General features: G+C 33.1%; 1 protein-coding gene across 2 annotated transcripts in view; it reads right to left on the minus strand.

Annotated features, from left to right (window-relative positions):
* pemt (phosphatidylethanolamine N-methyltransferase) overlaps positions 1 to 18,933 on the minus strand; it is a 66,552-nt gene that overhangs the window by 5,682 nt on the left and 41,937 nt on the right. For both annotated transcript variants that reach the window (XM_059531659.1, XM_059531658.1), the window contains exons 4-5: positions 12,796 to 12,941; positions 5,682 to 5,793 (exon numbers count right to left, since the gene is read on the minus strand). In XM_059531659.1, the coding sequence (XP_059387642.1) occupies positions 5,682 to 5,793; positions 12,796 to 12,941 (258 nt within the window). The remainder of the gene's footprint in view (positions 1 to 5,681; positions 5,794 to 12,795; positions 12,942 to 18,933) is intronic.

Here is an 18,933-nt window from a genome sequence, read left to right on the forward strand (position 1 = left end):
GGAAAGCTGACGGGAATCTGTTCCACACATTTTCTTTTCTCTGAACCTTATATTTCTGACAATAGAGAGTGCACTTACTGAAAAGGACCGATGTGGTACATTCACATGATTTGACCTTTTCCTTTAACTCATATTAAGTGCAAACTGAACTTTTTTCTTCGTGCTGTGAAACCGAGCACCGAAGAACATTTTAAAAGCTTCTGGGAAACATTCATTCAATGCAAATATGCTCCTAATAACATCTGACTTCTTCAGAGAAAGACATCAAGTGCTGTTCATTAATGCCCTCTACAAGCATCTGATTCGAGTCGTTTGGGTTAATTACAAGCTACTGGCCAATCACACGCAGAACATCTGATGAAGATTTCTCTGTGCATTCCTCTGGGCGCAGTATAACGTGACATAGTTTCGCTCGTTAACCAAACGATAGCCTTCATTGCATTAAATAGTAATGACAGTTCAGTCTTGACCTAATTGCAGCCTCACAGAGGGAATAATGACTGGAAACTGGGTTAATATGAAGCTTTGAGGAGATTTCTGTCATCATATCTCACCCTCATGTCGTTTATAAACCTGAACGTTTTTTATAGTGGTCTATACGTCTTTTTAATAAGATCCATAACAGAGCAGCTAAACTGGAGATTCATGATTGAATCATTCAACCCTAGTTTTGTGAACTGAATTTGAAAAATAGAATAAAATAAAACAAAAATATTATCTGAAATGTAAAGTATTTATTTATCATAGTATTATTTGTTGTATCTTAATTCATAGTGATTTAAACTTTTATTGTAGTGAAAATCACTATAAAGAATAATGGGAAGAAAACAATCAAACAAACAATAAATAATAATAAAACTTATAGACTCATTACAGTGCTGATAACCAGGAATGAAATGTTTAATTGTCATATAATTAAAAATAAAATATAATAAAATACAACTTTCTAGACTGAATTCTCCTGACAGAGAGGCAACTATTCAGATGATTCTAAGATAATAATTATTTTTCTCACCATTTATCACGAAGTTTTAAATGCTCTAGCGTGAAGACAAACATGGGCGGAGTCTCTGCTAATAGTGCGGTGTCCGTCAACCGAAGTGGGCGGGGCTTGTAAAGTGTGATGAAACCGAGACACTGCTTATGATTTATGGGGATTAAAACTGTAACAGTTCTAATACAACAAATGTTTTTTAAAACACAATATATATATATATATATATATATGTTTTTTGAATGCAGAATGAATCACAATAAATGTATTACTTTATGTTGAAACCAAATGGATGGAAAATGTATATGCAACTCAAATGCATACATCTTAAATTTGGGCTGAAGTATTTTGGATCTAACTGCATGGACAACAGTGATCAGAGCAGTCTTTATGGTTTATGAGATGCTTCTTTTCAGCATTTAGACAGCATCTTTTATGCTTCCTGTGCTGATTCAGCTCGTTCTTGAGCTCCGGATGCTGATGTACTGAGCCGTCTTATTCACAGGCCTGTAAAATAATGACCAAAATTGCTTTAAATGACCTCCTCAAAGACTTCCTCATGTCCGCTCATATTCATTCATAAGTTACCTAACAAACAGCCCATGTGCATCACTACAGGAAGTAGGTTAATTTGATGCAGCTTGGTTTGGAAAACAAGCAGAATCTGCACACTTTCTCATGTTTTATGAGCTGATTTCTGATATATTTGTGACCCTGGAGCACAAAACAAGTCTCATAAATCTCAAAATTGAGTATATATATATATATAAAATGTATAAAATGACTAAACAGTAGCAGAGGGTAAAACAGCCCTGAGAATGCACTGCAAATAATCCCGGCAAAACTAAAATGCAATATGCGAGTTATATGTGCAGTAGAGCTTTAAACAGCACAATGAAAACTGCAGATCTTTCAGCACAGATCGCATGTAAACCTGCCAGTCGGTCCTCAGAAATCACAAAGAAAACGCAGCTCACACGTCACAGTTACTGATACACATCTGCTGAAGGACAGACACAATTTAACCTGCTTTACTGACAAAAGAAGGCTCACAACATGAACAAAAAGACACAGCTCTTGATGCTGAAATCCTACAATCACCTCTGAGAGAACTGCACGCATGTTATTAGTTTATTCATGACAATATTCTATACACATGTACTAAATTTACAGTATATCAATGTTTTGTTTATTCTTTTTCAAATTGTGTTTCAAAGTCAGGGGTGAAACTGTAAAATAAAGAAATGAAATTAATTCATGCATACTGAAAAGTCATAATAATGACAGCTAAATATCTACAAAATAATATATCAAATAAAACCGAAATTCATGATTAAACAAGATTAGAAATTTAAGATGTGATAGACCGTAAGAAACTTAATGATTAATACCTTTTCTCAGATGAAATAAAAATAAAATCTTTTTTTTTTCTATAATATTATTTGATATAATGACAGCCAGATATTTAAAAATAAATAATAATAACATTCATTACAACGATGACATATTAATGGTTCATACATTTTCTTAGATGAAGTTAAAAATAAAGCATTTTTAATATATTATTTGATATATTAACAACCAACTATTAACTAACATAATATTAAATAATAGTAAATATAAATCTAATTAAGCTGGTATGTTAGGAGGTATTAAAACATTTATTTAAAAAAACATTAAAAAAAATAATATTATTTGATATAATAATATCCAAATATTATCTAAAATAACAGATAATATTGAAATTCATTAGAAAAAGATTCACGATATTTTGATTCCATTTTTAATTAAGATTTGCTGGCCAGTAAGAAATATTCATAATCTCTATATTTTCTAAATTCAGCTTGCATTAGGGTTTAAATATATATCAATATTTTTAACTGATAAATAAGTTAGTTTCCCTTGACAGAATTATTGAAAAGAATATAAAAAGTACGTGTGAGTGCACCTTCATTACACTTCTGATATTTCACGGAAAGTTACTAGTTTCTTTTCACTAATGCATGTGAATGCAGCAGCACAAACACAAGAACACAATCTGCAGTTAACCTGAACATGTGGACGGATAATAATAAACAGAAAACCACACTGCAGACAAACCCAATTATTAGGACTGAACGTCTAATATAAGCAGGTGATCAGACGGGATGTACAGTAGGTGTTTAGTGCATGTCGACACTGGTTGCTTTAGTAAAGACGCAGGCTTTTAGCACGAGGCCACGCTGGAAATCTGTGCTGTGTATGAGAGCCGTGATGCTGGAGGGAAGGAGCTGCTTCATTTCCTGTCGCATCTCTGCACAGGTCAGAACAAAGCTGAAGTCATCAGAGGATTCAACTACTTCTTGTTAATGTTGTGTTCTCTTCTCTTCTGCTTTCAAAAGTGCAATTGCATTTATTTAATTGCAAAGTCATCACTTCCACACATCACTATAATCACTTCCAGGGACATTTGCATAAAACAGAAAAAAGGTAGATAGGAAGTACTGAAAGGTAGAAAGATGTAGACATGGGGAAATCCATCTGATTCTTGTATTAAATCTAATAAATCCCCTCTAGCTCCATTTTTGATTTCCAGCAGTTTTAGTTACAATAATTTTGTAAAGGTCAGATTTTTATTTTGGAAAGAAATGAATACTTTTATTCAACAAGAACACGTTAAATTGATCGAAACTGACAGTAAAGACGTTTGTAACGTTACGAAATTGCTGTTCTTTTGACGTTTAAGAATCCTGTAAAATAAAATGTATCACCCTTTCCATAAAAATCTTGTTTTCAACAATGATAACAGAAAACAGAAACACACAGAAAACAGCTATTTTAAATAGTAATAATATTTCACAATTTTACTGTAATCGGTGAGCATAAGAGGCCTCTTTCATTAAGACATTTTTAAAGACCGACACACATTGAACAGGTATTATTTATATTTTATATATACTACTATATGTGAATTTATAGAAAAGAAGCACACAGAAAAACAGATCGGCCGTTTGAAAGTGGCTGATGTGTGTGGATACAGCTGTGCACCTTTGTATGATCGTGTATTAAAACCAGCATTATAAAGACGCTTAAGATGGTCACTCTATCAGTGAATGGACAAAGAGTAGATGGAAAAGAGCAGAGGATGAAGGAGGAACAGCGTGAGAGGTGGTTTAAGTGTGTGTTGGCGTAGTGCCTACGTGCTTCTTCCTGAGCAAGAGGTTAGACGACATGTAAGAGCACTTGGAAACATTAACAGTGAGCGTGTGTGTTGACGTCGATTAGTGGAAGAAACTGCATTAGCTTTTTTTTTTACTGGTGGAGGAGGCTTTTAAACAACAAAGGCTTCGGAAAAATCATGCATCTCCTTACATTTCTCCAAAAATGCACCTACAGTACATTACAAACAGAAACACAAACACAAATGATAATTAACTGGACAGATTATCAATTAATAAAGCATTAGCATTAACCTTTTGGTGACTTTTATGACCTGGTTTTGTCATGATACAAACAATAACCAACATAAAACTTTGTCAGATTCACATTCATCATTTTCAGATAAAACTGATGTTGCTTTTAGTGCCACTCACTTGACATTTACCATGAAATATTTTTGTTGTTGTTGTTCTTGTATTTACATTACGACATTTTAACTTTAAACAATCGCTAAAATATGAATCCATTATCCATAATGGGGCTTTCTTCAGTGTAAAAGTGTTCTGGTCTGAATCAGGAGAAAAATCTGTACAGATCAAGCACCATACAAAACATCTCTAAACAAATATGTGACTGGATTTTGATGGTTTGATGTTATTATTGATGTTATTATAAGCTTCTCCAGATGTGAACTGGTGGACTGGAGTGCTGGGGATGTTTTTATCAGCTGTTTAGACTCTCATTCTGACGGCACCCATTCACTGCAGAGCATCCATTGATGAGACACTGATGCAATGCTACATTTCTCCAAACCTGATGAAGAAACAAACTCATCTACATCTTGGATGGCTTGCGGGAGAGCACATTTTCATCATATTTTCATACCAAAACATTAGATTATTGTTTGTTTGTTTGTTTGTTGCTAATGTGTGATACACAAACCAGACAGACTGACTCTCACTGTCTGACCAATTCGGGTCTTTCAGCAGGTGGACTGATGATTCATATCATGACTTTGACATCCTTGGCACAAGCATGTAAGGGTCAACGGGCTACACGTGTCCACATTTGTCTGACGTACAAACACACAGGCAGAGACTGATCGATTTTAGAAACCGACAGCAAACCAAGTCTGATTGGCGATAGAGAGGCTTATCAACCCGCGAGACGATCATATGTGTTTTTAGGAGCGAGAGCAGACAGGAATAGCAGCACACGGCTCCTGAGAAACCCATTCGTGCAATAACATCTGCTTTGCTCAAACACAGAGTCTGCTCTCTCTCTGCGCTGATGGAGGAAAGAGACGGGTGTTCTGGGGATTCTGGGAGTGGAGTGTGCTTTATTAACAAGCTCAATGTTTAGACACACAGAGATTCCCAGGAGAGCGACTCCATGATCAAATAACATCCTTGACTCTACTGAGACGTGCACGTGTGTCAATCATGTCAATCATGTGATCATTCTTAAATCATGTAGGGGAACATGATTATTAAGATTGATGATGAAGACGTTAAGATATTATGAATGGAGTGTGGCGGATCGGACTCACATTAAGGCCAGGCCCAGGTAGTTGGCAGTGCTGCCCCAGTACATGGGGTTCTCCATCACATTAAAGGGGAAACCAGTCACTTTGTGATCCATGAGGATGCCAAAATAGTCCCCTGTTTAAGAATAAAAAGAGAATCAGGAATCAAATAAATCCACATGCATCGTTCAGACACAAACTCCAGGGAAGCAGCTAATTATGTCCCTGAGTGTCACAAGTTGAGCCTAAAAAACACTGCTTTCACAGACAGCATCTGGAGGAAAGAAGGCATCGTGCACATCTTAATTTAGTGTCAAGAGTATAAATACTCGTTTAATATTCCCTGCTGTTTGTTCTTCTTACACAACCTAATATATAGCTGCACAATTAACATCATTCAATTCAGCATATAAAAAATAAATACATATATGAAATAGGTGCATAATTGCATGCATATGCATATAACAAACATTTGATAACATGCATGTTGTTTTGTGTACAACAGCATTTATTGTATATATTTTAGTGCTATCAATCGATTAAAATAAATTAACTAATTCATCAAACAAACATTTTTTTAAGTTTTATATGTACTTTTATTTTGCAATAATTTAACTTTAAATCTTCAAAATGAGTGTAGAAACACCAAAGACAGTATATTTTTAATATTTGTTTAATGCATCTGTTTTATGACTGAAGGCCATTATCACTGATACTATTGATTTTAACATTTATTAGACTTTAAAAAATAACTTATAATTTAAGTGAACTTAAAGCAATCTTCAACTTATAATAAATGTCTTATTTACCCGTGCCCTTCAACAAGAAGGAAATATACAGAAATTGAATGAATTAATCAAACACTGAATTTGAAATAAAAATATGGATGAGTCCTTAAAGTTACAAAAGTTATTGATTTCCTCTTTTTGTTCTTTGTTTGACAGACATCACAGCAGCTGGGTTATTAGATTATTTGCATGATTATTTTAGATTAATGAATCAGTTGTTTGTATGAATCAGTTGAATAAACGATTCAGTGGTTCACTCATTAACACGGTCAAATGATTTGTTTCTGAATGAATCAGCTGTTTGTACGAATCAGTTGAATAAACGATTCAGTGATTCACTCATTAACATGGTCAAATGATTTGTTTCTGAATGAATCAGCTGTTTGAATGAATCAGTTGAATAAACGATTCAGTGATTCACTCATTAACATGGTCAAATGATTTGTTTCTGAATGAATCAGCTGTTTGAATGAATCAGTTGAATAAACGATTCAGTGATTCACTCATTAACATGGTCAAATGATTTGTTTCTGAATGAATCAGCTGTTTGAATGAATCAGTTGAATAAACGATTCAGTGATTCAGTCATTAACATGGTCAAATGATTTTTCTGAATGAATCAGCTTTTTGAACGAATCAGTAGAATAAACGATTCAGTGATTCACTCATTAACATGGTCAAATGATTTGTTTCTGAATGAATCAGCTGTTTGTACGAATCAGTTGAATAAACGATTCAGTGATTCACTCATTAACATGGTCAAATGATTTGTTTCTGAATGAATCAGCTGTTTGTACGAATCAGTTGAATAAACGATTCAGTGATTCACTCATTTACATGGTCAAATGATTTGTTTCTGAATGAATCAGCTGTTTGTACGAATCAGTTGAATAAACGATTCAGTGATTCACTCATTAACATGGTCAAATGATTTGTTTCTGAATGAATCAGCTGTTTGTACGAATCAGTTGAATAAACGATTCAGTGATTTACTCATTAACACGGTCAAATGATTTGTTTCTGAATGAATCAGCTGTTTGTACGAATCAGTTGAATAAACGATTCAGTGATTCACTCATTAACATGGTTAAATGATTTGTTTCTGAATGAATCAGCTGTTTGAATGAATCAGTTGAATAAACGATTCAGTGATTCAGTCATTAACATGGTCAAATGATTTTTCTGAATGAATCAGCTTTTTGAACGAATCAGTAGAATAAACGATTCAGTGATTCACTCATTAACATGGTCAAATGATTTGTTTCTGAATGAATCAGCTGTTTGTACGAATCAGTTGAATAAACGATTCAGTGATTCACTCATTTACATGGTCAAATGATTTGTTTCTGAATGAATCAGCTGTTTGTACGAATCAGTTGAATAAACGATTCAGTGATTCACTCATTAACATGGTCAAATGATTTGTTTCTGAATGAATCAGCTGTTTGTACGAATCAGTTGAATAAACGATTCTGTGATTCACTCATTAACATGGTCAAATGATTTGTTTCTGAATGAATCAGCTGTTTGTATGAATCAGTTGAATAAACGATTCAGTGATTCACTCATTAACACGGTCAAATGATTTGTTTCTGAATGAATCAGCTGTTTGAATGAATCAGTTGAATAAACGATTCAGTGATTCACTCATTAACACGGTCAAATTATTTGTTTCTGAATGAATCAGCTGTTTGAATGAATCAGTTGAATAAACGATTCAGTGATTCACTCATTAACACGGTCAAATGATTTGTTTCTGAATGAATCAGCTGTTTGTACGAATCAGTTGAATAAACGATTCAGTGGTTCACTCATTAACATGGTCAAATGATTTGTTTCTGAATGAATCAGCTGTTTGTATGAATCAGTTGAATAAACGATTCAGTGGTTCACTCATTAACACGGTCAAATGATTTGTTTCTGAATGAATCAGCTGTTTGAATGAATCAGTTGAATAAACGATTCAGTGATTCACTCATTAACATGGTCAAATGATTTGTTTGTGAATGAATCAGCTGTTTGAATGAATCAGTTGAATAAACGATTCAGTGATTCACTCATTAACACGGTCAAATTATTTGTTTCTGAATGAATCAGCTGTTTGAATGAATCAGTTGAATAAATGATTCAGTGATTCACTCATTAACGGTCAAATTATTTGTTTCTGAATGAATCAGCTGTTTGAATGAATCAGTTGAATAAACGATTCAGTGATTCACTCATCTCAATCTCAATGACTCGCTCATTAACATTCACTTGCGGTCACCAATTCAACTATATTTAATGTTTAAAATTATTTCAAATATCAGTTTTCAACGTTTTATGTTAAAAACAAAACATGAGGCCTATTTATACATCTGTATTTGCAGTTTAAATGCATCCATGTCCCCTCTGAGATTTATAAACTGTTTAAATACATGCTATTACAGATGCAGATTCCTGAAATGTTTTGGTATGTTTGAATGAAGTACCGCAAGAAGTGCTTCTGATTCTTACCCAAAAATATAAAATGGAAGAAATACTATAGTTGAAACTGAACTCAATCTTGTACTTTAGACTTTAACATTGCTGTCATTTCGTATATATATAAAATGACATTTAATTTACTAATGTTTGCTATAATTTACTGATATTTCTTTCAACTGCTCTATCAGGCTCCATATTAATCATTTCTGTCAACTGCTAAATCAGACAAACAAGATCGTGAGATCCATCTGTGCTGCATCAAAAACCCAGCAGCTGAAGAAGAGATGTTAATTATTAAAATTAAACTCTTTAGATTTCCAAGAATGCCACTGATTCTCTCCTGCTTCACGAAAATTCAGACATTTAATGAAGAATCACGATTCAGCCAGGAGCGAATCAGCGATGTACTGCAACAATGATCATGCAGGGACGAAAGTGATTAAGACTCATATGTGCATGTCGAAGACTCATAACTTCACTAGCTTTGCTCCATTTCCAGGTCGTCCTGAACAAAAGGCCGGTTTGATTTCGTGATCTGGTTCCAATCGCTGCCCTTCAGAGAAGTAGAGCACCTTTTGTCATCAGGACTATGTAACCAGTCCCGCAATATCTGGGTTTTAACCCTCCTTTCCCCTTTCTCTCTGACCCAGTTTAGGACAAAAGTCTGACGGTAACATGCAGCTGTTTGTCCGAGTTTCTTCTATTTAGGTAAGTGTTATAGTGTTATACAAGCTCGTACATCAGGGAGCCCTGCCATCGCTCTTATAAACACAGCATTTACCGCTCAGTCATGAATGAAAACAAATTTCATTCACAAATACAAAGATATACTAATCTGATAATGAATGCAAATAATAATGCAGGTCATCAACAGGTGAAAGAGGAGCTTTGTGTTCGTCACTAAACACTTTTAAAAATTCATTGACATTTACTACTACATTATTCAAATCAATTCATAGGAATATTTATATTATTTAATGGACTAATGTACACTTTTTTTTTTAACTAATGTTCACGAAAATACTGTAAAAATTAAATGCATATTAATGCATTATCTAACATCTTAAATTTTAGCCATTAATTTTACATCAAAATCAGTGTCGGAAAGTGATGCAACCGTACTCAGATTTTTAGTTTACAAATAGTGTTTGTGTATACATACACACTTTACCTGCCCGTTCTGGATTTACCCTTGGAATTATTATTAATTATTTACACCCAGATGCATTATTAGACTTAGACAATACAAAAAAAAGCATAATAAATAACATGCACAATAAAAGTTCTGTCCACCAAATGCTCCAGTAAGAGTGAGTGACCCACATCAGGGCTCTAGTGAGTGCTTGACTTTGATTGGTCAGACGCCTGCTGAACATGGACGAAACTGGAGGTACATCCTGGTCAGAATAAGGTCAGGTGTAGAGGTGTGAATGCTAAAACTCACAATGTGTTAGAACATCATCACAGAACATTATGTACCTCCTATCAGGGAGAGATGAAACACGGACCAAAACCTGGAGATGTGGACTAAAAAATGACTGATTGTGTATATGATCTTATTTTTTTAGTAGTGGTTTTATTCTCATCAAGGATGCATTACATTGATCAAAAGAGACAGTAAAGACATTTATAATGTGTCAAATGCTGTTCTTTTGGACTTTCTATTTATCAAAGAATCTTGAAAAAAAATACATCAAATGTATCACTTTCCACAAAACTATTTAGCAGCACGACTGTTTTCAACACTGATAATAATCAGAAATGTTTCTCGAGCAGTAAATCATCATATTATTCTGATTTCTGAAGATCATGTGACACTGAAGACTGGAGGAATGATGCTGAAAATACAGCGGAGCATCACAGAAATAAATTACACTTTAACAGAGATTCACACAGAAACAGGTATTTTAAATGGTAATAATATTTAAAATTTTTACTGTATTTTTTATCAAAAATATGTAGCCTTGATAAGCAGAAGAGACTTCTTTGAAAATCTTACTGACTCCAGTAGTGTGTGCAGAAATTTTAAAAACATTAACCAGATATACATTTTTCTTTCCAGGAATGAAATTGTATGCAAAATAAGCAATTTAAAAAAAATCACTATAACACTATCGAACTTAAGTATTTGAGTTTAAATATTAAATTATAATTTAAATGTATTCGAGCGGCAACTAACGATTATTTTTTCTGTCGACTAATCTAACGATTATTTTTTCGATTAGTCGACTACTCTTACGATTATTTTTATTCAAATAAATAATTAATCTAATGTTCTTTTTTTGATTAGCTAATGAATCCTTTGGATAACTTTACAAAAAAAATAAAAGTACAACTTCTAATATAATATTTCAACCTTTACTCATTTTCAACCAATGTGGAAAATTATTTTACTATGGTAAATATGAGTTTACGATAGCGCTTATAATTAAACCACAGTAGCCACAAATTTACAGTTGTCTGAGACGTCATGAAATGTTCTTTAGCATCACAAACCATTAAATGTAGTCAGGGTTCTGCTATGGTTTAGCATGGTTTCCGGAGATCTGGAGCTGATTCGGGTTAGCTCGGTGGTTTGTGACTGTTGACTTAATAGGAAATGATGGGCTTTGGTTCTACTAGCGATTTGATTGGAGACCAACAGCCAGATTGGTTGATTTTGTGGGACACTTGTAACGCTGTTGTAAGTTGAGCGAGCGTGTGTCAAGAGTTGAGCGCGCACAGAATTAAGAGTACATTTATTTAGCACGGAATCGTTTTTTCTTTGCTCAAGCGAATTTTTTTTTTTGCGATTGTTAATTTCTGTTTCAAAATATAATGTAATGTGCTTGTAAAATATAGTTCTCTGTGCTCAAAACATACAATTACTCGCTCAGGATTGTGTCACAAAAATAACGCCATAGATATGTGAACGCCCCTAAACCAGCGCCAACACAGACTTAATTTTTTATTTTATCCTTACTTCAGCCGCTACAGGTGATCATACCAATGACGTGTAATCTTTACAAGAATATCAGAATGAGCAAGTCTGCGTTTATCAGACACTTAATAAGATCACATCAGTTTGTGCTTTTAGAATCGCCGAATCTGCTGCGGTCGTTGCATCACATCTGCAGCAGAGACCTGAACCAGGAAGTTGGTCACCAGATCACACGGTAACCAGTTAAACCGTAACACCGGAGAGCGCCAGGATGTTTTCCTCTGAGGTGCTCGTGCATCGCAGTTGTGCTGTGGTACACCATATCGGTTTTGCAAAGGAAACAAAGGGCTATTTTATTTGGCCTCTGTTTGAAGTATTCCCATACTTTTGATAACAGTGGTCTCTGTTTTTGTGATAGAATGCAACTTTCTCCATTCCCAGTATGCCATTACGCGAGATGTAAACAGTGTGACGCGTCAACGCATTTCACGCACGTCGACGTATTTTTGTAGTCGACATAATCGATGACGTCGCGCGTCGTTGCAGCACTAAAATGTATATACTACCACTAGTAGTAATAATAATAATAATAATAATTAATTTTGGTTTTTACATTTTTATTATCCTCATTGTTGTTGCTATTATTAGTAGTAACATGATAACTATCTTTGTTGTTGTTGCTATTACAATTAGTAGTAGCACTATTGTTATTAGAAGTAGTAGAACTATTTTATATAACAATTGTAATCCTATTAATCCAATTGTAATATTCACGGTGGTTGTTTTTTTTTCTTTGCTTTAAAATTTAAACCATAAATTATTAGAATACTAAAAAATAAATTTAAAAAACTCGCCAACACTGATTTTTACTTGCATTTGGTGCATGCTGAGTGAATTTTAGTGAGTTTTGTAAGCTAGGCATGTATATATAAGTGTGGAACAGGAGTGTGAGTGGATGATTTACCCAAGAAAGTGCCAGTGACGCCCAGAGCCATGAAGCTGCTGATCACAAACACCGATCCCAGCGCCATGAGAGCTGCTCCTGCGTAGTACACATGTGCGTTATCCAGCGGCTCCCAGCGAGGGTGAGCCTTCATGGCCACTGTAATACTGACAGACAAACACAGAGAGCAAATGTAAGAGATAGAGAGAGTGAAAACCACTAGAAGTCCGAATATAACCTTGCAATCTGCCTTTGTTTGCTGCAGCTCTTTGTCTGAATGACATACAGTAAATTGATTATATGTTCTGAAGCAAAAGTGGGTCAGAAAGATTGGTGCAATGCTATTATTTTAAAGGTTTCTCAGTGATGCATCATCAGTTTTAACAGCACATGTTAGACAGACTTACTGTGATCTCTGTGATTATGTGAGATTAAGACATAATATATGCTTCTGAAGGAGCCACAAGCAGGGTTATTATACTTAACTGCAACTGGATACCTAAAATAGAAATATCTGAAATATACTCAAATATAAAAGCTGACCTTATTGTATTTCAGCTAGCTGCCCAGCCAAATAATAAACTAAAACAGAAAAAAAGACTTTAAAATTCAAATCAAATATAAAAACAAAAACTAATTATTAATAACAACCGTAACAGTATTTTACTAAAGTTTTGATATAAAGTTGTTTATGAAAAATTATAAAAATTATTACTATCAATAATATTATTAATAATAATATATTTTTATATTTTTAGTGTCTTTACATAGTAAAACAATAAAAGCATCAAAAACTAGTAATATACACGGATAATCAATTATAAATAAATCAATAACTAAATAACTGATCATAATGTGCTAAAATGCTTTTATTTTAGATAAGATTTAAGATTCATATAAGTGACCTTACACTTATAATAACAAATATCCACCAACTGGATTTAAAAATAACCTTGTTTTCACTTTTAATTAAGTTTTTTTTTTACTTCGATGGCAGATATTGTTTAGTTTCATATTGTGCTGTTTCCCCCCCCAACAAGCATATCAAAATTGTCTTACATCTAAATATATTTACTTAAACTAAATTACTAAAGTTTTTCCAAATTAAGTGATTATGAAAAAAAAACCCAGATCTATTTATTTCTTGTTTTAAGCATAAATTCCCTTAATTTCGATACATTTTTCAGAAAACGAGATTCAACATCTCAAGTCATCTGAAGAACATTTATATATTTTTATCGGAAGAAAATACAAAAATACTGAATACGTCCGAACACGTCCAGCAGTCCGGGATAATGCCCACCATCAGCAGGGAACAGCTTTCAGGCCAGAGAAGAGTTATTATCCCTGCAGCTCTGAAAACAAATAATTGGACCTTCACTGGCTTTGAAAAACACCTGGTCAGGGATGAAGAGGTTTCGAGAACGTAGAAGAAGAACAGAAAGAAAGGTCAGTGTGACGGAAAGGACTGCAATGTCTGTTTTCTGGGTCACGGTTACACAAAGATTTGACCACTTCAACAAAGATAAAAACACATATTAAAGGTAAAGTGTCATTTTTGAACATTAAAACATTTGATTATATAATGTTTAAAACACCTAGTAACTAACAGCTTGATTTCCCCCAAAATAACCAATAGAGTGATGCAAGGGTGATGTATTTTTTGACCAAAAATCTGAAAAGTTGTTTTTCGGTCCACACCTGAAATAAGTTCTGTTTAAGATTTTCACATTATATTCTACAGCATAAAACACATCTGTAATGTGATTTACCCCTTGTTTATATGTTTTTACTATCTTGAAAAAAACTATCTTATTAGACTACACTGTAAATTATCAAAAGTTTAGAGCAACCAGCTTCAGAATAAGTTTGAGTTTGTACAAACTCAATACAAGTTGAGAAAAATCTTGCCTTAAACTTTTAAGTTTTCTCAACTTTGGTTGTTGGGACATTAAATGTCTTCAAACCAAGCAAGTAAATTTTACAATTACAAAAACATAATTGAAATAATTGAACCAAAATGTTTATTTTCAATGTAGATGAGACATGATAGTTAAATATGTAATTTTATTTTCATGTAATTTTTAAGAACATACTGGGAATTACCAATATTAACCCCACTGGATTTAATGGAAATCAAAAAATTGTTTTGATTTATAATGTATGATTGCTCAAAAACAGTCCAGATATATGAAACCTACATTTATTTCTAACAAAACAACATGAGAACAAGATAAAAATTACTCTGATTTTATTTGAATAACATTTCACTTTAGGATGTGTGATCAACAGTCAATCAAAATAAATTTATCATGCTGCAATGGTTCATTAATAGGTGTACATAATCATGTTCGTCAACAGAATTCAGTCCCGAAGGAGGCAAAAAATAAATTAATAAATAAATAAAAATTCTGATATATTGGACAAAGGTTTTTTACACTATTATAATTTCAATAAATATTTTTTGACATCTGTTGATATTGATACTCTGTGCATACCCAAAATAAACATGAAACATTTTATTTTTAAATTGTTATATCTCTTTTAAAAATGGTAAATGATTTGTAAATAAATAAATACTGTGTATTTTGAGGGTTTTTTAAATGCTCGTGCAAAATTTTGTTCCCTTAATAAAAATTATGCATTTTATTTTATATAAATATATATCTGTTTTGACCAATGGTAGATGGGAGGAGTGTTTCAAATGATTAATTTATTTCTATAATATCTATATTAAAAATATCTATATCACCTGGAGAATCATTTATTTTAATGGTAGTTTTCTGCAGCTATTTATGTTGCTTTCAAAATTTTACTTTTTTTCCAAATGGCTTTTTACACCTATTTCTTAAGGGGTTTCAATGGAGAAAGGATCCTACAATTGTTTGGTTTGAGTATTTTTAATGCAGTTTACTTTAGAGACTCTACTTGGTTGAAATGACGAACTCCATCTTTACACTGCTTTAAATGAGTCATCTACCTCAAGTTAAGTTCAACCACCTCAATGTGGCTAATTATGACTCTTATAGGACTATTGCATCTATGGGTGCCAGTGAGTCCAACTTCAGCTCCACATGGCTGATGGTTTGAATAATTCACTGAGGAATACAGATGACACCAGCAGAACATTCATTACGTCAGAAAGAGCCGCCATATGCCTCTCTGTGAGGCCTGAGAAAGTCATCACTGCAAAAACACATCGCTTAAATACTAAAAGATCGAATCAATTCAATTACCCACATTAAGTTACTTTTCAGTGGCTGCCAACATCGATTTGTCCAGCCTGATATTATGTGGCAGTGTCTTTTTTCTTGCAGGTTCTTGTTTCTTGCATTTGTAAGATTATATCTCATAATTCTGTCTTTTTTCTTGCATTTGGAAGATTATATCTCATAATAGTCTTTTTTTCTTGCATTTTTAAGTTTATATCTCATAATTCTGTCTTTTTTTCTGGCATTTGTGACTGTATCTCATAATTGTCCTTCTTGCATGTGTGAATGTAATTGTCTTTTTTCTTGCATTTGTGAGTTTATATCTCATAATTGTCTTTTTTCTTACATTTGTAAGTTTATATCTCATAAGTAAGACTTTTTTTCTTACAAAAGTGGATTTCTAATTCAAAATGTGTTTTTTCTTCCAATTTCAAGTTTATTTCTTCCAATTTGCAAATTTACCTTACAATTCTGAAAATTATACTGTATTTATCAATTCATACTTTTTTCTCACAATTTACATTTTTCTTCTCATAATTAAGCATTTTTTTGTGCAATTCCATTTTCATATCTCACAATTAGTCCTTGCAATTGTGTGATTAATATAACACAATTCCAGTGAAATTTTGAAAAAGTCCGGAAGTACTTAGAATTATTGATGATTTTTTATTTATTTTTATTTGGTCATGGAAATAAGCTTTCATACTTCTCAGGTGAAGTTAAAACATATTTTTAACATTTTCAGAATAGTCTCCTTATCTGGCAATACACTTTTTGTTGTTGTTCTTTAGATTCACATCTATAAAGCTACTAAATAAAGCATGACATTTTCAAAAAAAAAAAATGAAATTGTTCTTTCTTGTAAAACACACTCCAGTAATCTTTATTTATAAAATTTTTGCATGTTTTTCTGGAGAGTCGCCATAGACTCCTAACAAGAACAAGCAGAATAAGAAGAAAAGCAGCTGAATAGTTTTTTAAAAGTGTTTTTCATCAACTACATAGTTCATTATCCTATTATCCTTTCAGAATATGAGCTATTCTCCACCTTACGAGACCAGAACCCAAAGATGACCTTTTGATTGTCTCTGATCAAGACATTTGTCTCCATTACATCCTGTGTTTTATAGAGATCTGAAGCAGCGTGGTGTGATTTCACGTCCACACTCTCATCGTCAGTCGCAGTATTACTTAACCTCAGTCTGAAGATAGCAGGAGTTTGACCTCTAAAGAGCACAGGTGACTCAGACTCACGTCTGCTGTTATTATAAGCCGTGTGTGTGTGTGTGTGTGCCTGAAAATATAGCTGGTATATTTCATTGACCTTCATTTTACCAATTACACACCTGCGTGGACTGTCAGAGACTAATAGCTCTCCATCAGTCCTACATCTGCACCCACAGGATTTCTCTGAAGAATTATGTAAGAATGATGTGAGTCATGTTTTCATCATTTGTTCATGAAAAATTATATAGCTTAGGCCGTCTTTATCTTTATCTCTGGGTTTGCTGCACATCTGAATCAGTTTCTGGGTATTTCCAGCAAAGCAACAGAAGACGATCGGCTTCTGAACTAAATGTGTGTCATTAGTACAAACTGTCCTGTTTCACTCAAATTGAAACATTGAGATATGTTTTTGTCTTTAGTTTAAAATAGTAACTGGTTCAGGCTGAATAAAATAACATAAAATAAAAGGTGGATAATAAATTAAATATTAAATGTATTAATCTTTTTCTAAACAAGTATCTTTGTCGTTTTCCAGTACACATAGAATAAAAAATGATCTTAAATCAAGATACATTTACGTGAAAAGCTAAATAATACAAACATATGTTTTCTGATACATTTCATTTCCTTGTTTTCAGCATCGGATTACTTAAATTTGCCATTTCTTTTCTAGAAAACAAGAATAAATACCTTAAGACCAAAAAGTTATTTGATTCAAGAGTGTTTGGAGATTTGTAGTGTAAAAAAAAAAAAAAAAAAAAAGAGATAAAAATATTGAGTAAAAATTGATTATTACGGGCATTCATATAAATATAATGCAGTGTTTTAAGAATAATTAAATGTATTTATTTAATCTGCTTTAAACAAAGTCATATCCATACTTATGTGGTCAAACGTGTATCTGGTGCTGAATGAACAGAAGTCATTATGGGAAAATAAAGAGTTTTTTGATCAATCTCTGATTGTTTCGTCCTCATATCTGTGAAACATCTTGATGTGAAAAGGAAAGCATTAAGGTGTGACACCGGCTCCCAATGATCAATACAAAGCCCTGCTTGATAACAATATGCTTTTCATTTCTCTTTGTCTTATTTCTGTCTGGAGAAACTCGTCTCAGAAGTGCATCCTGAGTTTAATTCACATGAACACAATGCATCATGAGATGGTTGATATTCTGTCTGTTTCCTCTTATCATCCACCATTAACTCTTGGGTTTGAAGATGCTTGTGGACCTAAATTATATATAAATGTGACCCTGGAGCCCAAAACCAGTCTGAAGTCTCTGGGGTGTATTTGTAGCAATAGCCAAAAATGCATTGTATGGGTCAAAATGATCCATTTTTCTTTTATGGGAAAAATCATTATGATATTAAGTAAAGATCATGTTCCATGAAGATATTTTGTAAATTTCCTACCGTAAATATATAAAAACTTAATTTTTTATTAGTAATATGCATTGCTAAGAATTCATTTGGACAACTTTAAAGGTGATTTTTTTCAATACTTAGATTTTCCAGATTTTCAAATAATTGTATCTCAGACAAATATTGTCTCCTAACAAACCACACATCAATGAAAACTTATTTATTCAGCTTTCAGACGGTGTATAAATCTCAATTCTGAAAAATTGACACTTAAGGTTTTGTGGTTCAGGGTCACACACACACACACACACACACACACACACACACACATACATATATATATATATATATATATA

This window comes from Carassius carassius, chromosome 40 (genome assembly GCF_963082965.1).
Source record: "Carassius carassius chromosome 40, fCarCar2.1, whole genome shotgun sequence".
NCBI classification, from domain to species: Eukaryota; Metazoa; Chordata; class Actinopteri; order Cypriniformes; family Cyprinidae; genus Carassius; species Carassius carassius.